The 25,556-nt window shown below is 43.8% G+C and overlaps 1 protein-coding gene across 1 annotated transcript in view; it reads left to right on the forward strand.

Annotated features, from left to right (window-relative positions):
* Positions 1 to 25,556, forward strand: part of LOC141148367 (uncharacterized) — a 636,575-nt gene that overhangs the window by 517,242 nt on the left and 93,777 nt on the right. The window contains exons 14-15 of the mRNA XM_073635776.1: positions 15,880 to 15,989; positions 17,806 to 17,861. Of these exons, the coding sequence (XP_073491877.1) occupies positions 15,880 to 15,989; positions 17,806 to 17,861 (166 nt within the window). The remainder of the gene's footprint in view (positions 1 to 15,879; positions 15,990 to 17,805; positions 17,862 to 25,556) is intronic.

A 25,556-nucleotide genomic window follows, 5' to 3' on the forward strand; every position in this document is an offset into this window, starting at 1 on the left:
GGGGGGATCCCTCAGGCCCCGGCCGGGGCGGTACTCGATGGGCCCTCTCCACCACAAAATATGGGGAAAGTTGAGCAGCCGGGAGCATGGAGCGCAGCAACTCCTCTGCAAACTGGGCTGGGGCTCGGCCTTCAACCCCCTCTGGAAGACCCACGATCCTGAGGTTGTTCCTCCTGCTCCGGTTCTCGGCGTCTTCCGCACGGTATTCCAGGGCCCGTACCTTCGTTTGAAGGGCGCGGATGGAGGTATCATGATCCGCGATGGTGTCCTCCGCCTCTCCTATTCTCCGTTCAGCCTCCGATACCCTGGACCGGATTTTGTCCAAGTCTTGCCGAACTATTCCCACGTTTAGCTGGACCTCTTCTATTTTTGAGGCCAGGGTCGATTGACACGAGGTTACAGCAGACTGGCAGGAGGTAATAGCTGCCATAAGCTCCGTCAGTCCCGGAGGGGTCAGAATAGGATCCTCCTCGTGGTCCGTCTGTGACGCCATATTGCTATGGCGCGCAGGAGATCCCGCAGAACAGGGGGTTGATCCGTCCTCTTCTGGGATGTAAGAAGGAAACTTTAACTTCTTACCCCTCTTCCTGTAGCTGGGGGTTCTGGAAGACATCCAACAGGCTCAGAGTGCCTTTAAGCGGTGCAGCTGGACAGTACGGATAGTTTTTAAGGATCACACTCCGGGAGAGCTCAGAGCACACGTCCGCTCAGTCCGCCATCTTGGCCAAGCCCCCCTGCCTGACTGATTTTAATAATTTTGTTATCGCCCCTCCAATGGGGTTTGTATTTCTCTATCCCACATATTCTCAATGATGAAGGGTCACTATTATGATGTTCTGCATAGTGTCTGGATAGACTATGCTTATCAAATTTTTTCTTAATATTTTGTACATGTTCTTTCAGTCTAATCCATAGTGCCCTCTTAGTTCTGCCAACATATTGAATACGACAGGGGCACTCTAACAAATACACAACTCCTTCACTCCTACATGAGATGAAATCTTCTATCACGTAGTTTTGTGTTGTGACTGTAGACGTGAAACTCGATTTTTTCTTTTTGTCTTCTCTTGTATGTCTACAAGCATAGCAGTTTTTACATGGGTAAAATCCCTTTCCCTCAAAGAAAGAGAATATTTTCTTTTTAGGGGGATCTAATACATTTTTTGCTAGGCGATCTCTCAATGTCAGGGCTCTCCTATAAACAAATTTAGGTGAATCTGAATCATTTTATCTGATTCACCTAAATTTGTTTATAGGAGAGCCCCGACATTGAGAGATCGCCTAGCAAAAAATGTTTTAGATCCCCCTAAAAAGAAAAAATTCTCTTTGAGGGAAAGGGATTTTACCCATGTAAAAACTGCTATGCTTGTAGACATACAAGAGAAGACAAAAAGAAAAAATCGAGTTTCACGTCTACAGTCACAACACAAAACTACGTGATAGAAGATTTCATCTCATGTAGGAGTGAAGGAGTTGTGTATTTGTTAGAGTGCCCCTGTCGTATTCAATATGTTGGCAGAACTAAGAGGGCACTATGGATTAGACTGAAAGAACATGTACAAAATATTAAGAAAAAATTTGATAAGCATAGTCTATCCAGACACTATGCAGAACATCATAATAGTGACCCTTCATCATTGAGAATATGTGGGATAGAGAAATACAAACCCCATTGGAGGGGCGATAACAAAATTATTAAAATCAGTCAGGCAGAATCCAGATGGATTCATTAATTACAGACTTTATCACCTCTAGGACACAACGTGGAATTCGATTTAAATTGTTTTATCTCCAATTCTTAGTAGTTTTAGATCATTATTCACGATAATATGCGAGTCTTTGATTTGGGTGACTTATCTAGTATACTCGTTGAGTCCTGCTTCATAACAGTTCATTTCACTTTCACTGTAGTTCCATGGTTTTATTTTGATCGAAGTTACTAGATGTTTAGCTTCATCTTATATTGCCTTTGAGCATCCGAAGGGTATAGGCTTATATGGATGGTCCATAGAGCATATATATAGCTAGAATATTTTAATTGTGTTTTTATTTATTTTAACTATTTTTCCAGATGCTATATAGGTATTCTTTGGGCATCTGGATTTAACTGTATCATTGTATATTTAGTCGGGCTTGACCCATTTATCATTGTCCACATTAACAGATTTTAAAATATTTTTAATTTAATTTTTTTATATTTATTTTTTTATTGTATTCTGGCTTCTTTATCAATATTGTAGTTGATATTTTGAGTCACCACAAGATGGCGATGGTGGCCCTGTTGGCATAGGAATCAATAATGTTTATTGTAGGAACCCGAATAAGACAAATGGTTTTTAAGATTAAGGTTTTTATATATGGCATTTTAAGATTATGTTTCTAGATATGACATTTTAAGATTCGTTCGCTTAGAGGAGTCAATGAGTACTGATCATGTATGTATGAACGCAACTGCATTGATTATTCATACCTTTCCTTTAGCTTGGGATGTTACACATAAGCTTGGATTTTAATTGGTTGTCTCCCCGTTGCTATGCCAACGGTACGCATATAAATTGAATGGCTGGCACCGGGCTCCTCATCCCTTTGATAAAGTCACGTGCTGTGACGCAACGCGTCAGGGTAGGAGGAGCCAGGTGCCGACTCTTCTTGGGGACAGCCGAACCTGGAAGCTATACTACATCCACTGTTCGTTCTAGCTCTATATGTAAGTTACTACGTCTATCAATAAAATTTATATTTGGTATTACTACACTATGAGACCTTTCCTTTGTCCCTAACTACCACTACTGGGATTGCTGGGAGCAGCGGGAGGAGATTCGGAGAACCGGACCTACTGATATCACTCCAGGAAACCCACCCTTTCCAGGACCATCTTTCTGCTCTACTTGGCCCACTGGGGGCCGCTGCTGGAGGTGAGAGGCTGGGGGAAACGTTTGGTGTGTGCACTTGAACCTTTTTGAAGATTAGCACCAGGCACTGCACACTTTGCACTTTACTTAAAAGTTCATCGCCTGTGGACATTATTCATCACAGCTGCACAGTGTTACACTTATGGACTGATACTGCACTATTGTCACTTTGGGACAGCATCTCTATTGTGGGACTGTTTGTCTTTATTATTTTGAGTTATTCATTTTCGGCGCATCAGTGCGGTATAATGGTATGACTGCACTGCTTTCACTATTTTCACTTATGGTATTTTGTTCATAAGATTGTGAAGTGATTATTTATGAGAAATCGATTTGCACTTTGTATTTTTATTTTTTACACCTTGATGCACATCTATTTATACTATAGTTTTACACCTTATAGATTATTTACACTAGGGTATATTATTTAATATTTATATTATTATTTTTATTTTTCCATTATTCATTTTGCATTTCCAGCTGCGATTTTATGCGTTTTCACCTCATGCATTAGTTGTCACTTTGCTGAGCACTAGGGATTATTGGTGTTCATTATACTTCGGTTAGATATTATTATTTTTAGCTTTGCATTACTGTCCCTCCCCTTTGAGGCGGGGTGGTTTGCATATTACTCATTTTATTTTATTTTATTTGATTTTTCATTATGGCACGCTATTGACCCATATGTACCCCCCTTTTTCACTTATGTTTTTTATTGATTTCAATATGGAGTTTTAACATTATGGAGTATGGATCTTGTACTGATCTCTACCTGGTTTTAATAGGAAGTAGCATCTTGTTATCATCACTCATCAGAATGTTAGACTGTTTATCCTTGCCCTAGTTGATTACGGTCAGGTGATATATTGCTAGTTTGGTATCGATTGGCAGAGTAGCGCTACATATTGTATCACATATTCACAGGCATACTATAGACACCCCCCAGGTACAAAATTTAAAGGAATATTACACTTTTATTGTTTCACTTTAAGCATTATTAAAAACACTGCTCCCGAAAAAACGGCCATTTTTAAAACTTTTTTTTGCATTGATACATGTCCCCTGGGGCAGGATCCGGGTCCCCAAATCCTTTTTAGGACAATACCATGCAAATTAGCCTTTAAAATTAGCACTTTTGATTTCGAACATTCGAGTTCTATAGACTTCAATGGGGTTCTGACGTTCGTGCAAAGTTTTTGTCCATTCACAAGTTCTGGTGCGAACCGAACTGGGGGGGTGTTCGGCTCATCCCTACACCAGAGTAAAGGGGCATGCTGACCACTGGTGTAAGGGGGCATGCTGAGTGAAGCTAGTACACTGACCACAGACATAAGTAGACACAACTGACCACTGCACTCTTCAGGCTTTGCTGTGCAATTATATAGTCCTGACCCCAGCATTCTGACTGTTGCACAGTAGTGTTGTGTTGTACATAGTTCTAACTGCTGCACTGCATACTCTACAGCAGGGTTAGGCAACCTTTTGAGCCCAGTGTGCCTAAAATCGTTTTCAAAGAAATTGAGAATGCTGGGTTTATTTAAAAAAAAAGTCAGCTTCACACGCTCAATCACAAAAATATATTTTTATAAAGTAAATGCTGTAAAATACTGTATCCTCTGCTCATCTGTCCCACCACTGTACCCCCTGCTCATCTGTCCCACTGCTGTACCCCCCCACTTGCTTATCTGTCCCATCACTGTACTCCCCTGCTCATCTGCCCCAACACTGTACCCCCCTGCTCATCTGTCCCACCACTGTAACCCCCCTGCTCATCTGCCCCACTGCTGTACCCACCCTGCTCATCTGCTCAAAAGTGAGATATGACAAACAATAAGTCATTAACCCTTTCCTGCTCGGCGTATAGTAATATGACGCTGGCAGGAACCTCATCCACATGAGCGGGTGTCATATGACGTCCACAGGTTTTGGCTGCTCAAGCGCGCCCCCGGGGTCACACAGCACGGTAATCGGGATGAGGTGTGTCCCTCGGACACAGCACATCCCCAATCAGGTTAAAGAGCCAATGAAAATGGCTCTTTACCATATGACCGGCTATGTCAAATCACAGCCGGTCACAAAAGTCAACAATGGCAGTAACTCGCCGTTATGGGTTTCTTCTCCTCACACACCGATCCAGTGTGAGGTGGAGATTGCGGTAACAGTGAGTTACCAAATAAAGTAATAAAGCTGTCACGTATCTGGAGGTGGAGCCTGACGTGGAGAGGAATCTCTTACACCTCCGGTTTGGTAACCCGATAAAGTAAACAGGAAGCATGGAAGCCTAGAGTGGCACAAGTGCCTTGCAGTTCAGATGGTGAAGGCTGTAGATGAGAGGTCTGTGCGCACATGGATGCAGGCTGGATCGTGACTCAGGGCAGCAGGTACTTGGCAGGTTGGCAGGTCACAGCAGGTAGCAGAGTAACTAGGTTCAAGCTGGAGTTGGCAATGGCAAACAGGCAGACAGAGGGGTAAAGCAGAGATGTGGTCCAAGAGCAAGCCAGGGGTCAGTTCAGGTAGAGTACAAGCGTGGTCACACGGATCAGAAAGGCAACAGGAGATCAAACACAAGGAACAGGTAGCAACTAGCAGAATGTTGTAGACCAAAGGGAAAGTCCTAGTGCAGCAGAGGCGTCTATATAGTCCACTTGGTGCCTCTAGTGGGCATGCATGCGCGTATGGTTAGCAGAGATTCTCTGTCCATGGGATTGGCTAGTAGGATTTCTCCGTCTATGGATTTGGCAAAAAGGATTTCTCCGTCTATGAATTTGGCTAACAGAAATTCTCCTGCCCATAACTATGTGTCTGGGCATATTTCTCCTTTCCTGACAGAAGCACAGTCCCCAGATTGCCCCCCAAATATAGAGAACCTGTCTGTAAGCCCAACAGAGTACCTATCTTCAGCCCAGAGTACCCGAGTATCTGTCTCCAGCCCATCAGAGTACTCAAATACCTGTCTCCAGCTTATCAGAGTATCCGAGTACCTGTCTCCAGCCCATCTGAATACCCCAGTACCTGTCTGCATCCATCTGAGTACCCGAATACCTATCGGCATTCCATCAGAGTACCCGTTTACCTGTCTCCAGCCCATCTGAGTACCTATCTGCAGCCCATCAGAGTACCCGAGTACCTGTCTCCAGCCCATCAGAGTACCCAAGTATCTGTCTTCAGCCCATCAGAGTACCCGAGTACCTGTCTCCAGCCCATCAGAGTACCTGTCTCCAGCTCATCAGAGTACCTAAGTACCTGTCACCAGCCCATCAGAGTACCCAAGTACCTGTCTCGAGCCCAACAGAGTAATCGGGTACCTGTCTCCAGCCCATCAGAGTAACCAAGTACCGTTTCCATTGTCCTGGTGCTCCAGGGCCTTCAAATGTGTGATAGGTAGTCAGGAAATTTATGCTCCTAGAACACCTGATGGTGCTCCCTGCATGTTGGGCCTCTCTATATGGCTAGGCTGTGTAAAAGTCTCACACATGTGGTATCGCCATACTCAAGAGGAGTATCAGAATGTATTTTGGGGTGTAATTTTTGGTATGTACATGCTATGTGTTAGAAATATCTAATAAATTGACAACTTTGTGTAAACAAAATAAGTGTTCATTTTCTTCTCACATTTTCCAAAAACTTGTGGAAAAAAATGACATCTTCAAAAGACTCATAATGACTCATAGAATATACATGGGGTAATTTTGTGGGCTTGTCCATTGTCCTGGAGCTAAATGGCCTTTTAAGGTATGATGGGTATTCTGGAAATTAGATGTGTAATTTATGCTCCTAGAATGCCTGGTGGTGCTTCTTGCATGTTGCATGCCTCTGTATGTGGCCTGGCTATTTAAAAGTCTCACACATGTGGTATCGCCATACTCAAGAGGAGTAGCAGAATGTGTTTTGGGGTGTCATTGCAAATATGCCTATGCCATGTGTGAGAAATAACTTGTTAATATGACAATTTTGTGTAAAAAAAAAAAATATATATATATATATATATATATATCTTAATTTTCCTAGGAATTGTGGGAAAAAATTACAACTTCAAAAAACTCACTACACCTCTTACTAAATAATTTTTACTGTCTACTTTCCAAAAGGTGTCATTTGGGGGGATATTTGTACTCTCCTGAAATTTCAGGGCCTCAAGAAATGAGATAGGCATCAGTACATCAGGAATAGTCAATTTTCAATGATTGGCACCAAGGATACATAGCCACAGCCAAACGAGTCATCTTCTTCCTCGTAGTGGGTCGGGCTAGCAGAGTCCTCCTCCTTCTGAGAAAAGGGAACCGCCTCTGTAGCAGAACGGCACCCGATCTCCTCCCCATCACAAAAGTGAGATGGAGCTTTGCTGCAAGTGAAGATCACAGCTACAGCAAAGATAAAGAACCAATGTTCCCCATCTTGTACAATGTGTAGGGGCACAGTGACCCCCCCCCCCCCCAATGCGGCTGTGGTGTTGGGAATTTTTAGATTGCAGTGCATTAGTGTGGCAGAAGCTGTGTCTCCCTGACACTTCTCTGCACCGCTTTGCAGATGGGGAGGGAGTCATGCTGGCAAAAAAGGCTTCACATGCCACTAAAGTGGATGTAAACCTGATTCATGACATTTGACCTAGGCCTAAGTGTTTTATTATCGCTCCTCAAAGCTCTAAGTCCCTTGTGTTTCTGTTTCGTTCCTCTTATCAGCATGATAACTTCTGACAAATTTTTTGAGACAGGAGATAAAAACCAGCCTGAGATTTTTGTCGGGGTGGGTGCTATAAATAGATTACCAGAGAGCTTGTCTTGTCACAGCATAGCTCTGAAAGTATCTTCATTCTTCTGCCTATGTGGAGTGGAGGTGTGTGCCTTTCCTCCAATCAGATGTCACACAGTGCCAGCCAAGAATCCACACCCAGTGCTGAATGAGGAAGTAAAATCTCTAATACGATGTAAGAATTCTAAAGAATATAGCAAGATGAAGACAGCAGATATACATGTAAAACTTATGTAGGGAGATTTGGTTCATCCCTGTGTATCATCTGAGGCTGTTCACATCACGGGGTATAGGAGAGGGTTTACATCCACTTTAAGCACTAGGGATATAGGACAGTCTGAGTTCACATAGCTGGGGACTGTGAGGCAAGCTTCTTGGTACTTGGCTACCCTGCACAACAGCACACCTATTGGTATCCAGTGCAATCTCAGGAACACTGCATAGCATAGGACAGCAATGGCAAACCTTAGCACCCCAGATGTTTTGGAACTACATTTCCCATAGTGCTTATGCACTATGCACTCTGCAGTGTAGTTGAACATCATGGGAAATGTAGTTCCAAAACATCTGGGGCGCCAAGGTTTGCCATTACTGGTATAGGAGGTCACTCTTCTCCAAGCTCACAGATCAGATTTTTTCAGAGGACAGAGGAATGGCCGCTATCTGAGACCCTATGAGAGTTGTCTCAGCCCAAGCAGCCTCTGGCACTTGTATCCCCAAAGAGCACAGAGTCACCAGAAACCAGTTCAAGGACACTCCTTACTGTACATCACCAAGACAGCTGCCAGTTTCCTCTGGACACCTCCCTGTGAGTGAGATGATCCTGCTCCAGACTGATTACCTTAGGTGAAGTCCTGCAGCTAGCTTCAGATAACTCTCAGGTCTCATCTCTGTCAACCCAAAAACCCTGTAGATCAGAAACACTGTCCATAGGCTACCTCAGGGGCAATGCCCCCCCTGAGGCTAGAAACTCTCCCCCACACTGGGAAAGACCCTCTCTCCAGGGCTCCAAACTATTTATCAGCTCCCCCAGTCACCATCTGGGCACACCTCCCAGGGATTGGCCAGACCCTGATCAATATTCAGGCTGGCTATTTGAATTCCCCCTCCCTAAACTATTAAAAAAACTTCTTCTAGGAGGCAGGGAAAAGCAATCAAACGCCCAGCCTGTGAAACTCTGACCAGAACAGACCATCTCTACTCCATTTATTACAATGAAGCTGAAAACGAAATTTACCTTACAACCTAACTAGAACTGTGTCACGGTTCCATGAACATTAATCCGCCGCTGGGTTTTACCTCCTGTTCCTGCCAATCCACCCTGAACCTAGGTATTATTATGCCATTGTACCTGTGGCTTAGTGTCGGAGCAGCGTGTCTCCACACTGAAGCTGGACCTTCCTGTTCCTCTGGTGTTTGTTATTTCTGAGTAATCCCTTGTTCTGTGTGTTGGTTTACTGTATCCTGTCTTTGTTCTCCGTGTTTCCTCTGGCTGTGCAGTTATATTCCCTTTAGCGTTTGTCTGTGGATCCCTTAATTCCCTGTTGCTGCGTGTGTCTCTCTCAGTATAGTCTGTGTGTACCCTGTGTTCTTCCAGTGTGCTATTTGGTTGCACTATGTCGGCATGAGTGTGTTAGAGAGCCTCAACCTGGTGGCTGCCTTGCAGCGCAATTTCCGCACTTCCAGTGGCTCTGGTGAAGACCGGGAGGTTACTTAGACCCTCTGACTCTGGCACACCTCCGTTTGCGTGTAGTCACACTGCTCCCGCAGCTGTGAGGATCCGTTCCCAGGTACACCTGGTTAGTTTATTGATTTGTGAGATCTTCTATCAACTCCGAAGTCTACTCCCAGTTCCTGCAGATTTACTTCCGGCAGTCCCGCACCGCAAACCATTCCGGTGGTGTTGTGCATGTTTCATCTTTCGTCCCCGTTGTGATTCTCTGAAAAATCCTAAGGCCTGCCCTGGGTTTGTTAACCATTCATTTTACATTCATTTTGAATTACAGACGCAGAATTTTCATTCTGGTCGGGCCAAGGTAACATACGCCATCTCTTTGCTTTCTGGAGAGGCTTTGGCATGAGCCTCTCCACTGTGGGAGAAGATTGATCCACATACCACTGATATCACAACATTCCTCTTTCTTCCATCTTTGCCTCTGTCAAGGCAACCTCACTGTTGGACAGTAAGCTATTCAGTTCCGCACCCTAGCAGCTGAACTTCCCTGGAACAATGAAGCACTTACCGGTGCCTTCTGGCAAGGGTTGGCGGAATGTATCAAAGACATTGGCGAACAGGGGTTGTACAAAGAGGTAATGGTTCAACTGAGTTTGGAATAGCAGCACAAACTCAGTCAAATGACTACTAAGAAATGTCAGTTGAGATAGAAGGCAACGACAGAATATTATATACACCTATGTACAGTAGAATAACACTTGGACATAACCTGATAGGATAAACAAGTTAAGCAGCAATACTGACAGTACTTCTAGAAAGAGAAACCCAGGCCAGCCTGTTTAACCACTGATCCTAATGAGAGATGCAGCTAAACATGGATGGTGTAAGGGCCCTTTAAGTAGCAATGACAGAATGTCCCTGTTGCAGATCTGATGGTCTTCATGGCAGTCGGAGCTCGTTAATTGTATCCAATAGGGTGTAGTAACAGAGTTGTAGTATATCTTGTGATGGTTGTAGCTAAAGAGGATTATGTACAGTGTTCAGATAAAGGTACAGTGAAGTGTTCCCAAGGTAAAGCTGTCTGTGCACAGTGTCCCAATGAAACAAAGGAAAGGTTTGCAAAGATGGGCAATGGCCCTCTCACCAACGACCAGGCCGATTCAATGCCTTCCAGCTAGGGACTCCCGAATTAACCTTCTGGATGCAGATTCACTTGTGATGATACCCTATTATGGAGCACGAAGTGTGGGTAGGTGCACTGTAGAGATGGTGCTGATCAGAAGTCCGATAAACAGCAGGCAGCACTGGATCCCTTCTCGGCCAGGTAGGAATGCTGTGGACTGTGTGGTAGGCCACAACCTCACTCTCCCTGCATGGAGAGGTCCTTCACACACGAGGCCCTGGAGGACGAGTGCGTGAGGTGCATCTCTGGTTTCTTTTATAGTTCTTCCCAGCAATCCCCCTGGTGGTAGCAAAGATCCCTGGGATTTGTAGTCTGGATGCATAGTCATGCAGGGGAACAATCCCATAATCCCTTTGGTTTGGCTCATAAATATGATGTCAGTTTGATAACGCTGGGCACTAGAGGGATAACATGGTACAAGATAGGAGCGGGGTTATTCTTTGTCAAGAAAACAGACGGTTCCCTTCATCCTCGTATTGACTACTGAGGGTTAAATGTCATTGTGGTTCAAAACGTTACCCAATGCCACTTATTACTGAGTAGTTTGATTGACTTCTTGGGCGCAAGTTTTTGTGAAACTTAATGTAAGAGGAGCCTATAATTTAACTTGCATCAAAGAAAGAGATGAGTGGAAGACTGCTTTTAACACCAGGGATGACATTTTTATTTTTTCCCCAGATCTTCCTGTGCACAGGCTTCATGTCCTGTACGTCCTCCAATGCCAACGAGAATATGCTTTATGCTAAGGCAGAAAAATTCTTCTTTGAACAATTTCAAGTACCTTTTCTGGACTACATTGTCTCCAGAGATGGTCTCTCCATGGACCCTGAATAGGTTGTTGCTATCTCCAATTGGCCCTGGCCTGGCGGTCTGAAGGCTATCCAGCTCTTTCTGGGCTTCACAAACTACTACCGGCAACTCATTCTATTATATCTATAATAACCAACTATTCTGTTCTGGTTGCACCTATCACAGCCTTTACCCGGAAGGATGCTGATCCTAGGAACTGGCCACCTGACGCAGTGGGGGACTTCCATGCCTTAAAGCGGGCTCTCCTCTCTGGCCTGCTCTCTTGAGGCCTGATGTCTCCAAGCCCTTCTCTATCAAAGTGGATGCCTCCTCTGTAGAAGTTGGGACCATTCTTTTCCAATCACCTTGTGGGACTAAACGTCCATGTGCTTTTTTCTTAAAGAAGTTCTCCCCAGCAGAGATAAATTACTCCATAGGAGATCGTGAACTTCTTGCTGCGAAATTAGCCTTTGAAGAATGGCAGTACCTTCTGGGATGCCCCATCCCCCCCCTTTCAGATCACTATCTACCTGGATCATAAGAACTTCCAATACCTCCACTCTGCCCACCACTTGAATTCGTGACAGTCTCGCTCGTCACTTTTCTTCTCATGTATTGAGTTTTTTCATCACCTTCAAACCGCAGATGACCAACTCCAGGGCGGATGCACTATTATGTTCCTTTGACTCACAGGATTCGGAGATCCCCGGGAAACCAGAGTTTATAATTCCTCCCACATGAGTTTTTGCTCTCACCTTGGTTCAGGACTCCAACGGGGAAAATTTCTGTGTCAGTAAATTCTAGGATGATGCTGTTACATTGGGCTCATGACTCTAAGCTATCTGGCCACCTGGGTATCTGTAGGACCGTAACGTTCCTCTCTCGTCTCTACTGGTGGCCAAGCCTCCGCAAGGATGTTATGGACTTTGCTAATGCCTGCCAGACCTGTGCCAGTATCATGTCCCCTAACCAAGCTTCAGCAGGACCCCTACCTATTGTCTACCCCCAGGGAGCCTTGGTACCACATTGCTATGGATTTTATAACTAACCTTCCTCTGTCCGAGGGCTGTACTGTAGTGTGGGTTGTAGTAGACCGATTTTCCAAAATGGCACACTCTTTCTTTCCTCATTTCCATCTGCAGCAGAATTGATGCCAGTCTTCATGAAATATTTCCACGTGATGCCTATCAGTAAAATTTTGGATCGTGGGATTCAGTTTACTGCCCAATTCTGGAGGGCTCTTTGTAAATCCTTGGAAGTATCACTGTAGTTTTCTTCAGCCTACCATCCAGAGTCCAATGGACAGTCTGAAAGAACCAACCAGTCCTTGGAGAAGTTCCTTTAGACTTTTGTGTCAGTCCACCAAGATGATTGGTGCAGAATTAGCTCACAACAACCATCTTAATGCCACCACTTAGGAATCTCCTTTTTTCATAGTTTTTGGTAAACACCCACGTCTTCCTCTGCCTATGCCCTGTACTCCTGAGATCCCTGCCTTAGAGGCAATGCAGAAGAGTATGAATCAGATTTGGTCCCAAGTCCTGACCCTACTTCTGCAGACAGCCAACAGACACAAAAGATTTGCTAACCAACATCGCCAAAGCATCCCTCTATTTCAGCCTGAGGACAAGGTTTGGTTGGCTACTAAACCTCGTTATATTGGGCCTTATGTCATCTCTGCCAGAATCAACCCAGTTTGCTATAGACTCCATTTGTCCTCTCATCTTAAAATGCCCAATTCCTTTCATGTACGTTTCTCTACTTAAGCTGTTGAATACATTTTCTCGTTCATCAACGCTGGCAACCCCTCCTACCAGTCCATCTCAAGAATATGAGGTTAATCAAATCCTGGATTCTGAAGTCTCCCATGGTAAACGTTAATGAAACGCGTCGGACTACTAGGATGCATTCTCATACCTACTATGGATTGTTCTATGAAATACTGTACCTGGCTATGAAAATATGTTATGTATAGCACCACAAATCTGTTTGACAATACGGTATCTGTCTGTGTTTATTTGTTGACATTGTATGTACCAAGAAATCTGCATTTTATATTTCATCATTGGGTGTGTCGCACCTCATTTAAAGTCCCATGGGCAAACTGTTGTAACTTTCTATATTATATCAGGATGGAGGTGCATCACGGGGTGCACCAGGCCATATTTTATCATTACACAGCAATTACTTGGCTCTGATATTGGAGGAGATTAAGCCGAGCCTAGAGTGAAGGGACAGCAGTCATGGACAACCAACTGGCAGTGATGTTCCTGCAGCCAATCATACTGCCAAATTGATTTTAGAGATGAGGGGGGAGATGATGACTTCTCTGACTGTACCTGAATGCTATATAGTACAGGGGAGGAAAGTGAGTAAGAGGCAGAAGAGGTGTCATCCTAACAAGGAAGGGTGTCATCTAGGGGCAACTGGCAGCCAGCCTATTCCAACAGATAGCAGAGCTCCGGGGAGGGGCACAGTTCTTCCCTGGTCCATTCCCCAGTGTTAAGCTGTGTATGCTTTTTTTCAGCACATGTGCAGCAGATCATACTGTTATTTGTAGTCTCTATTTTTGGGTACCAAGTGCATGAATCTGACCTCTCATCACGCAGCTCACTGGAAACAGCACCAGAAAGTTACATCTCACTCCTACTCCTCCTTCCAGCTCCTCCCATTCCACCTCTGTCTCCACTATAAACCATGCCCTCTCAGCAGCCTCCAGCATTAGGGATGATGGTATGGCAGGGAGTATCAGAGGTCTACACTATGGCTGCTCCAATAGGGAAGTGGGTCTGCATGGGACAATGCAAAGTTGGGCTATGCATAGGCAGGAACCTTTCTCTGATTCAGCCATCACCGCATCACTGCATTGAGCAGTGCTAGGAAGTAAAGGAATATACAATGCATCCCCTGACAAATGCCTGCTTGGCTAAAGTGATGGCTTTTCGATTCCTGCCTTTCTAGCTGGTGGATTCTGACCCCTTTTTAAGAATTTGCAGACTGTGTTGTACTGCCTTAGGAGGTTCCTAGCCACCATGTCTTTGCCTGTATGACTATCCCTACCCATCATTATGTGGAAGGTAATGTTTCCTCATTGTTGGACCATGTGTTTAGCAGCAAGGTCCACATGACCACAGACATGTGATCCAGGCAAGTACGGCAAGGATGGTATGTATCATTCATGGCCCACTGATTGACTTTGCTGGCAGCTGGGAATGGATACAGGAAGGGGCCCACTACTGGAGCCTGGTGGTGATAATGCCAAAGCTGTCTGTTCAACCTCCTCCTACTCCTCCTCTTTCTCGAACTTTCTCTGAGTCATCCTCTGAAACACCTGTCCTCTTTATTTATTTAAGAGGCTATACAACGACTCAGGCTAAAGATGTCAAAATTCCCCAAACTTCCATAAGATGTCATGTAATGTTGCAACTGGTTTTCCTAGGGAACATAAGCCACACTGAGAAGATATTCTTTCCATTCTGCAGAGGCAGGATCAGTGCTGGTTAACCCCACAGCAGTTTGAGCCAGGGATGGTGGTGTACGACAATTGCACCTATCTGCTTTCCAACCTCTAGCAGGGAAAGTTGAAACATGGGCCATGCCTGTTACATGTCCTCAATCTAGTAGTGCAGCGGTTCCTGGATAGGTACCATAGGTTACAAGATCTTCTGTGGCAGGGCAGAAATGTTTGTAGCCCTTTGGCAGCAAAATAGGGAATTACTCAATATTAGGTGTGTCTCAATTGTTTTGTAAAGAGCAGCCCCCATCCTCCTCTTTTGGGGTCCCCGGCTGGTGCTCCTGGCTACTCGGCCCCCCAGCCTGCTAAGTGCCCCCATAGCAAGCTACTAAGTGGGCTCGCTCCTGGACCACACTCTGTGTGTCCATACACTCTGCCCCACCGGCCAATGGCTCCCGCTGCTGTCTCTGAGCCAATGAGGAGAGAGAGAACTGAGAGGGCAGCTGCTTCCTGGCACCCCGCATCGCGATGGGGCTCAGGTAAGTGTTGGGGGGGGGGCTGGGGGGATCCTGCAGCACAGGAGGTTTCTTACCTTAATGTAAAGAATGCATTTAGGTAAAGAACTGCATGCAACAGTATTAAAGGCATCACCCAAGCCTGTAATTTAAATGATTGGTGGTTTTTCCATGCCACCCTTGAAGTTGCATTAAAAGGACCTTCTTCCCACTGAACAATTTCTTACCGATAACAGATACAGAGAACACTTTTTTAGCTTACATTGCTAAATATCATCATTTGGCAATATCTTACATATTAGCCCCCAAAATGGACAGAATTTTCAATCAAGATAACCCCCCATAGACTTTCATTGGATTTGCAGCTAAGTTTGGGTTCCGTGGATCTCAAGCAGGATTTGATGAGTTGTTCACTAATTAAACACAGGCAGGTTTTCTCATCTCCACTTTCCAACTGGATACCAGAGAAATAGGATAGACTGTCAGGGGTTTAATGCTACAATATCCACTAAAAATCAAACTATCAGGATAAATATCATGTAAACAATAAAAAAGGATGCAGCTATTGTAACCTATTTAGAAAATTAATTTTTTTATTCTAGCCTTCTGCAGTGAAAGTTTCCAGTCTCATGGAGAAGTTTTGAAGATTTTGCCAGAAGAAGCTTCCTCTTCTTCTCATTTAGATGAGATAGACTGTGACCTCTGTGGGAAGGTAATACTGTACTTCTGTGCCATTGTCTTTTGTTTGGCATTTGTCACATCTGAGCTGTTCCCAACTGTAAAACTCAGTCCAGTACTACAGGAAATCTCTGCAAACCTAAATCTGGCATACAGGCTATTCAGTCACATTGATATCTCTGTGCTGCAGTATGCTGTGCTATAGTAAAGGCAACTTGCATGAATTTTAGTGCATTAATATGCATTTTAATGTCTACAGAAAATTAATACTAATACATTGCATGTCAGATAGCACAATTTAATGCTTTTTATTTCTGTGTTCTATAGTATCATCAGAAGGAGTCTTTTTTTACTCTTTTCCATCAAAACTATACAATATGCATGCACGGGTACCTTGAAAAACATAATGGTGGACATTTATCAGTTCTGTTGCATAGCAATGCAATGCTAAACAGGGAGTGTGACACAGATTGTGCAAAAAGATTTAATCATACTTTTCTCGCTGCTCTAAATACCTCTGGAAAAGACTGAAACATCTTCAGTGATGAGTCTATTGCAGATTGTGCAGGTCAAAGTTGGCTACCAAGGATTCCAAGAGCAGGGGTGCAAACACATGAAAAACTCAAACTAGTAAAAAATACTCGCACTCAGGTAACAAAGATATTCCAGCAGCTAACGTGATTTGTTGGTAGCAAATCTAAGACATACAAAAAGGAGTGTAGTGCTTAAAAAATAAAAATTTATATTAAAAGTCCAAAGTCCCCAAGATTGTGTCCTGAAAACACCTCATAAGTGCTCAAAAAGACATGTCCTGGTGTAAAGCAGCTCCTTCCACCATCAGCAAGCACATGGATCCTCTTACCAACAAGTGTTGACCATCATATTACTAAGTGGTCAAAATACAAAACAAATGTCTTTTCCGTCCACCACACACCTCTACCTCGGTCCGCTGGATACTCTGGACAAACTGGACAGTCTCACCAATCAGGGGTCATTCAAGTCCATCCAAAATGACTCCCAAAAATTTGAGATATGGTAAATCATAGGCTCAGAGCAGGCATATAAATACAGCTATTTACAGCTCACTTACACCGCCATTGTAGAGAATCATCTCCTAATTTTGTGTGCGTCTGCCATCACCTCTTACCAGAAGTGATGCTTACCAGCCTTATATAGCTGTATTTATATGCCTGCTCTTTTTGGGACAATTTTCTTGACCCGCATTCACTTGTAAACTCTACATCTTGTTACCTTTAAAAAGTTTCCAGCTATATACGCAAACTCCTGTAAAGCACATCAAACGTGCACAACATGTAGAGTGATTTCCTTCTCAATATGACTCAACCACCCCACGCACCTAACTACCTCTGGCTCTATACCCTTACTATATGTACTAACCACTGTACATCTATATATATATATATATATATATATATATATATATATATATATATATATATATATATATATATGGCTTACTTGTGTGTACCAGAGGTGGTATGAGGGTCATTGAGGTCATTCACTTACATGTTTTTTAATATGTGATTGTATACAATGTTTTTAACTTTATCCAATTAAATACATTTAAAGTATTTTTATACTAAATCTATACGTGTGCCTACAAAGTCCATATTTCTATCCCATTCTCTTCTAACAGAAGATTTAATAGATGGAAAGTTGAAAAAATGACTGAAGGTCCGCTTAAAGCTGCAAAAAAACCCAAAACGCCTGACGCTGCTAAAAGCAGCTGTGGAAACGCCCTGTGTGCATGAGGCCTTAAACTAGAGTTCTGCAATAATTACTTTTTTTTAATTATACAGTTTTTGTCTTAATCTTTCTGTTTTATTTAGGACCATGATCCTGATGATACATTGGTTTTCCCAGATATAAATGGAAATTCATACAGGTAAGAGCAACAGTATGATAACTACAAAGATAAATCGCCCATTGTTATATTATCCTATAAATAATAAGAATGGAACCATCTAAATTATGCAAGGCCCACTGAGAATACTGTCTTGATATTTTTAATCACAGAAAAAAAAAAAAACATCTAATAAAAATGAAAGTGTCTCTAAACCTAAGACCAAAAATGTAATACTGCACATTCATAAAGTTTCAGAACCCCCTTCACATTTTTAAATTTTGTTATTTTGCAGCCTGATAGTTTGCTTAAATTCATTTTTTTTCTCTTTAATCTATAAAAGAATTTTAGAAATGTTTGCAGATTATGATGAAGGAAAAACTGAAATATCACATTGGCAAAAGTATTTAGACCCTTTGCAACAATGCTTGCAATTTAGCTCAGGTGCCTCCCATTTCTTTTGATCATTGCTGAGATGTTTCTACACCTTGATTGGAGTCCACCTGTGGCAAATTAAATTGATTAGACATGATTTGGAAAGGCACGTATCTCTCTATAGGAGGCATCACAGCTGACAGTGCATAATATATCAGAGCAAAAGCCATGAGGTCAAAGGATTTGCCTGCAGAGCTGTGAGGCAGGATTATTGCAAGGCACTGAGCTGGGTAAGGTACAAAAAACATTTCTGCTGCACTGAAGTTTCCCAAGAGCACAATCAGGGGAGAAGGGTCTTAGCAAGAGAGGAGACCAAGGACCTGTTGATCACTCTAAATGAACTTTAGAGATCCTGTGTGTAGATAGAACAAAGTTCCAGAAGGACAACCATCACTGCAGCCCTCTACCGATCTGAGCTTTATGGCAGAGCAGTGTTGCCAACCTACCAGATTGAAATTTACTGGCACGACACCTAAAATTTACTGGCACAGCCAAGTTTTTACTGACATTTCCAAAAGTTTAAAAAATTACAGTTTTAAGTGCGAATTTCAGTATTTAGGCAACAAACAAGTTACATGTGCAATTAGCAATGTAATTTAAGGTAGATATTAGGTCAAAAAACATTTCTTATTTTGAGTATAGTAAAGGCGGATTATTGTAACCCATCAGTATTTTGTCACCTATGTCAAACTGGAGAGATTTACACTTAATTTTTGTCCCCAAAGAGAGCAAGAGAGAGAGACTGCTCCTACATTCAGTTACTATACATTACTGTCCACCATTCAGTTACTGTACATTACTACCCACCATTCGGTTACTGTACATTACTACCCCTATTCGGTTACTGTACATTACTACCCCCCATTCGGTTACTATACATTACTGCCCACCATTTGGTTACTATACATTACTGCCCAGTGCCCACCATTCGGTTACTGTACATTACTGCCCAGCACTATTCGGTTACTGTACATTACTGCCCAGCACTATTCGGTTACTATACATTACTGCCCAGCACTATTCGGTTACTATACATTACTGCCCAGCACTATTCGGTTACTATACATTACTGCCCAGCACTATTTGGTTACTATACATTACTGCCCAGCACTATTTGGTTACTATACATTACTGCCGAGCACTATTTGGTTACTGTACATTACTGCCCAGCACTATTCGGTTACTATACATTACTGTCCATCATTCGGTTACTGTACAGTACATTACTGCCCAGCACTATTCGGTTACTATACATTACTGCCCAGCACTTTTTCGGTTACTATACATTACTGTCCATCATTCGGTTGCTAGGGGTTACTGCACAATGATTACCTGCAACTCCGTGTCCCCCTCTGCAAACTGCTCAGTCCTGCTGCTGCTTTATTAATCACCACCCCCACTGCTGGTAGAAGGGTGAAGAAAGAATGCACACAGCTCTGTCTGTGTGTCCTTGATCTCCGTTGTCATTCTGCTGACCGCAGAAGGGGGAGGGGGGCATCACAGAGAGCCTGTTCTGGCTCACTCCTTGTCACAGACTCACAGCTGCTCCGGTCCTGACAGAGGAGAAGCAGGCTCTCTAGAACATGTAGCCCACAGCCGTGCCTCTCCTCTGTCACAATGGGGCCAGGAGAAAAAGGGAGGGTGATGCCTGGTAATATAAAGTGCAGAGAGCAGAGCAGACTCCCGCCCAATTAAATACAGCACAGCCACACTTTCGGCTGGCTGCATCTTCAAATATGGCGGGCTGCAGGAGGAGGGCTGGTTAAAGTAATGCTGATTGGCTGAGAGGCGGTGGTGGGCGGAGCAATTCTCAGAGGTGAAGATCGGATCGTCTCGGCAGCTGGCTCTCGGGCATCTCCAGGAATTGTGCATGCGCAGTTCCAAGCTGAGCTGGTCACAGCCATTTTTACTGGCACTTTTTCCGTGCTACGGACAATTACGGGTGGGGAAAAAGTGCCCTGTTTTTACGGGCTGCCCGTAAAAATACGGGCGGTTGGCAACACTGTAGCAGAGTGGCTAGAGAGAAACCTCTCCTTTTTGCAAACTCCAAGGAGACTTTCATTGTTTTGCACTGAGGAAAGGCTTCCATCTGCCATAAAGCCCAGATCGGAGTAGGGCCTCAGTGATGGTATCAGGCTGCAACATAACAAAATGTAAAATAGTGAAGTGGGTCTGAATAATTTATAAATGCACTGTATATTGCAGTTTACAAGTCCTTATATGTGGTGGCTGCTTTAGTTTTCTTTATTAAGGCTATGTACATTTTCAGGTGATGCAATGTGTGGCAATCTATTTAGTTGATATTTCCCATATATGTAATATACAGTGCCTTGAAAAAGTATTCATACCCCTTGATATTTTTCACATTTTGTCATGTTACAAGCAAAAACATAAATGTATTTTATTGGGATTTTATGTGATAGACCAACACAAAGTGGCACATAATAGTGAAGTGGAAGGAAAATGATAAATGGTTTTCAATTTTTTCTTTCTTTTTTTTTTTTACAAATATGTGAAAAATGTGGCGAGCATTTGTATTTGGCTACCCTGAGTTATATACTTTTGTAGAACCACCTTTCAACATTTCACTGCAATTACAGCTGCAAGTCTTTTTGGGGATGTCTCTACCAGCTTTGCACATCTAGAGAGTGACATTTTTGCCCATTCTTCTTTGCAAAATAGCTCAAGCTGTCAGATTGGATAGAGAGAATCTGAACAGCAATTTTCAAGTCTTGCCACAGATTCTCAATTGGATTTAGGTCTGGACATTGACTGGTCCATTCTAACACATGCATATGCTTTGATCTAAAACATTCCATTGTAGCTCTGGCTGTATGTTTAGGGTCGTTGTCCTGCTGGAAGGTGAACCTCCACCCCAGTCTTAAGTCTTTTGCAGACTCTAACAGGTTTTCTTCTAAGATTTGCCCTGTATTTGGCTCCATCCAGCTTCCCATTAACTGACCAGCTTCCCTGTCCCTGCTGAAGAAAAGCATCCCCACACCATGATGTTGCCACCACCATGTTTCACGGTGGGGGTGGTGTGTTCAGTGTGACGTGCAGTGTTAATTTTCCACCACACATAGCGTTTTGCCTTTAGGCCAAAAAGTTAAATTTTGGTCTCATCTGATCAGAGCAACTTCTTCTACATGTTTGTGTGTTCCCCACATGGCTTCTCACAAATGGGACTTCTTATGGCTTTCTTTCAACAATGGCTTTCTTCTTGCCACTCTTCCATAAAGGTCAGATTTGTGGAGAGCACGACTAATGGTTGTCCTACGGACAGATTCACCCACCTGAGCTGTGGATCTCTGCAGCTCCTCCAGAGTTACCATGGGGCTCTTGGCTGCTTCTCTGATGAATGCTCTCCTTGCCCGGCCGGTCAGTTTAGGTGGACGGCCATGTCTTGGTAGGTTTGCAGTTGTGCCATACTCTTTCCATTTTTGGATGATGGATTGAACAGTGCTCCATGAGATGTTTAAAGCTTGGGATAGTTTTTTTTTTTATAACCTAACCCTGCTTTAAACTTATCCACAACTTTATACCTGACCTGTCTGGTGTTTTCCTTGGCCTTTATGATGCTGTTCGTTTACTAAGGTTCTCTAACAAACCTCTGAGGGCTTCACAGAACAGCTGTATTTATACTGAGATTAAATTACACACAGATGGACTCTGTTTACTAATTAGGTGACTTCTGAAGGCAATTGGTTCTGTAGCGGTGGGTTGCTATGAGTTACTAACATCCACGCAAATTCACCCTGCTGCCAGACATCCATCTGTCACACATCTGTCACACTTGTAGACAATAGGGATGGGTTATCTGTTCGAGTCGAACGAGAGTTCGACTCAAACATTGGCTGTTTGCCCGTTTGCCGAACAGCGAACAATCTGGGCTGTTCGCTGTAAATTCGAAAAGCCGCGGAACACCCTTTAACAGTCTATGGGAGAAATCTAAAGTGCTAATTTTAAAGGTTAATATGCAAGTTGTTGTCATAAAAAGTGTTTGGTGACCCGGGTCCTGCCCCAGGGGTCATATATCAATGCAAAAAAAAGTTTTAAAAATGGCCGTTTTTTCGGGAGCTTTGATTTTAATAATACTTAAAGTGAAACAATAAAAGTGAAATATTCCTTTAAATTTCGTACCTGGGGGGTGTCTATAGTATGCCTGTAAAATAGGGCATATTTCCATTTAAAGGAATATTTCACTTTTATTGTTTCACGTTAAGCATTATTAAAATCACTGCTCCTGGAAAAACGGATGTTTATTAAAACTTTTTTTGCATTGATCCATGTCCCCTGGGGCAGGACCCAGGTCCCCAAACACTTTTTATGACAATAACTTGCATATTAACTCTTAAAAATAGCACTTTTGATTTTTCATGTTGTGTCCCATAGACTTTAACAGTGTTCGAACAAATTTTTTGCCTGTTCGCATGTTCTGGATGCTAACTGAACAGGTGTTCAGCCCATCCCTAGTAGACAATGAAAAGTCTTTTGTTTTATTTGTAGGATTGAAATTGGTTGGGGGGGAAGGGATATTGGATGCCCATAGAACAATTAGCATTTGCAATGCTGGAGCTGATCCGGCTTCACATTGGCAAATGGTTACTCATTATCTTCACAGAACAAAAATGGTGGACTCTTATCTTGACAGACTTTTTCACCTCAGAACTTCTCCCACCTCTGCACTCTCCCTGCAGACTTCTACCTCCAAGACTCTTCACCTCCTGCGCAACACTTCCCTTTCACAGCATTAGACATCCTGTCCCACCATCTTGAATAGACTAGGCCTCACTCTGAATAATTCCTATCTGAAACTTTACTTGCTGAATATTCGGCCAGGGGCCTGCAGTACCCCTTCTTTACGGCCTTGAAACATTTAGTTACTGAAGCATACTTGATGGTGGACTACTGATCCTAGCAAGCCCAACTTGCAAATCCTGAGTCCTCAGACTGCAGCGACTTGACACACAACCCCACAGTCTCTCCTTTGGCTCTGCACCCAGCTCCCCTGACTAGGCCTCACTCTGAATAATTCCTATCTGAAACTTTACTTGCTGAATATTGGGCCAGGGGCCTGCAGTACCCCTTCTTGATGGCCCTGAAACATTTCGTTACGGAAGCATATTTGGCGGACTTCTGATCCCAGCAAGCCCGACTTGCAAATATTGAGTCCTCAGACTGCAGCGACTTGACACAAAACCCCACCGTCTCATTTCTATGGCTCTGCACCCAGCTCCCCTGGCATGCCTCTTCCAGACCTCCACTGTGCCTCACTCACCGACTCCCATCTTGAGTCCTCCCTGAAAGATCTACCCGGACCATGCAGACCAACTGCTCCTCCAGCTCCTGTTTCAGGACACCTCTCCATGACTGTGTAAGGAGAGGCTCCCTCCCAGCTTCCGAGCTCCTCCGTCGGGTCCACCCCCCCCCCCAGATGGGGGTGTCTCTCCAGCACGCAGTCTAGCACTCCATCTTTCAATTCACCCAGCCGACAACTCCTCCCCAGCAGGCTGACTGAGTATGTGTAGGAGGCCTGCCCCCTGCCAATCCTAGTTGGGGATTGGTCAGGGCTCCTCACATGTACTCCATGCCACTCCAACTCTCAGCCCTGCCATTCTCACTGAAAGCAGGGGAGGTGCCCAAGAGCTGAAGCACATGTCAGTCACACCCACTGCTGCACTAACCACTCCCTGCCCCCAGATCAAAAACAAACAGGCCTAGCTTGCAGCATTACACCTGTTTAAATTTGCCTGTGCTGACAGAACCTCAAACACTACACATCTAGCACCTACCTATGGTAGAGGGTGCTACAGTTCCACTGGATTTTAGTTAGGTTTATCAGAGTAAAATGCACGCCACACTTTTCAGATATTTGTCAAATTTTGAAAAACAATTATCATCCTTCCACTTCACAATTTTGTGCCACTTTGTGTTGGTCTATCACATAAAATCCCAATAAAATACATTTACGTTTTTGGTTGTAACATGACAAAATGTGGAAAATTTCAAGGGGTATGAATACTTTTTCAAGGCACTGTACATATATGTATGTATATACATTGCTGAGGGTAGTTTCTGGTACTGGATGGCACAGTGTGTTGAGCTCTCTGAGCTACAGATCTCTATTCCCACAAACGGTTCCACAAACTGTTCCAAAAATGAATCAATCAAATCCATTTGACAGGCTTTTATGCTTAAATGGTACCCGAGCCTCGCAAAGAAGAATCGAGATCCTTTAAGGTTTTGCCTGTAAGTGACCTTCGAGCGCTGGACCCTGCGGAGTGGAAATCCTGGACACTACAGCGCATTTCCTGCAGGGTGCTGTACAGGTCCAAGGGAGTGGACCCTAAATATGAAAGGGTACCCAGTCCTTGAAGGTCCAAGTGACAGGAACCCGGCATGAAGGGTGAGGATTGGGCCCTTAGTTTCTAAGTGGCCCTGCGCCTGGACAGGTAAGTGAAACCCCTTTATTTTATTATTGTTATGGTGTTTCCCAGTGATTGTAACAATCAGTCAAGCTAGCTAAAGGCTAGACACCTGTGTGCGGTGACCATACGGGGGAGTTTTGGGCTAAGCTGTGGGTGTTTGCAAAGTTTACCTTGCTTGTGTCTGGCTTTTTTTCTACCTGTATGATGGCGCACTATCATTCGTGGCATTCGCAAGATTGCTATTGAGCTCAGCAGTTGCTGTTTGGTGGCCGTGACAGAGGTGCATTTGCAAAAGTGCTACTGGACTTAGCAGTTTGTTTGGCGGCCATGGTGCACGCGGCTTCGGCATACATGCGCAGTAGCCTTTATTTGGGCACACAAAGATTTGCGTCATACGCGAATACAGTCATGCCCGTCCGCCGGGACCATGCATGTGCGCACAAACATTCTGGTGCACACCCAGCTTATTTAAGCTGTGTAGGCCAAGCATGCGGTGCTTCCAGAAGGCAGCTGTGGGACACAGAGCAGGCTCTGAACAGACACTTGCAGCAGTTCATTTCTCCTTACCCAGGTCACGTAAAACCAAGTGTTGCTTGGCAGGCTATGGTGCTTAGCCAGATTGTTGCATAGGGGGCTTGGTGAGCCCTATTAAAGGGTCTCCCTTCTGAGGTGTTTAATCTACACCCAACTACTCTTTGTTTGTGGCAATTAAATGTCTTCCAAAAAAGAGGAGCAGGACTAACACTACAGGGAAGGGACACATTTACGTCATCAGTAGTTCCTGGTGAACCTAGTCGTATCCCTGGTGTTGTATCCCCTGAAGGACCAGAGGCTTCCGGGCAATCTGAGCCGCTGCGCCTATCTGGTATTGTGT

The sequence above is a fragment of the Aquarana catesbeiana genome, linkage group LG06 (assembly GCF_042186555.1).
Source record: "Aquarana catesbeiana isolate 2022-GZ linkage group LG06, ASM4218655v1, whole genome shotgun sequence".
NCBI classification, from domain to species: domain Eukaryota; kingdom Metazoa; phylum Chordata; class Amphibia; order Anura; family Ranidae; genus Aquarana; species Aquarana catesbeiana.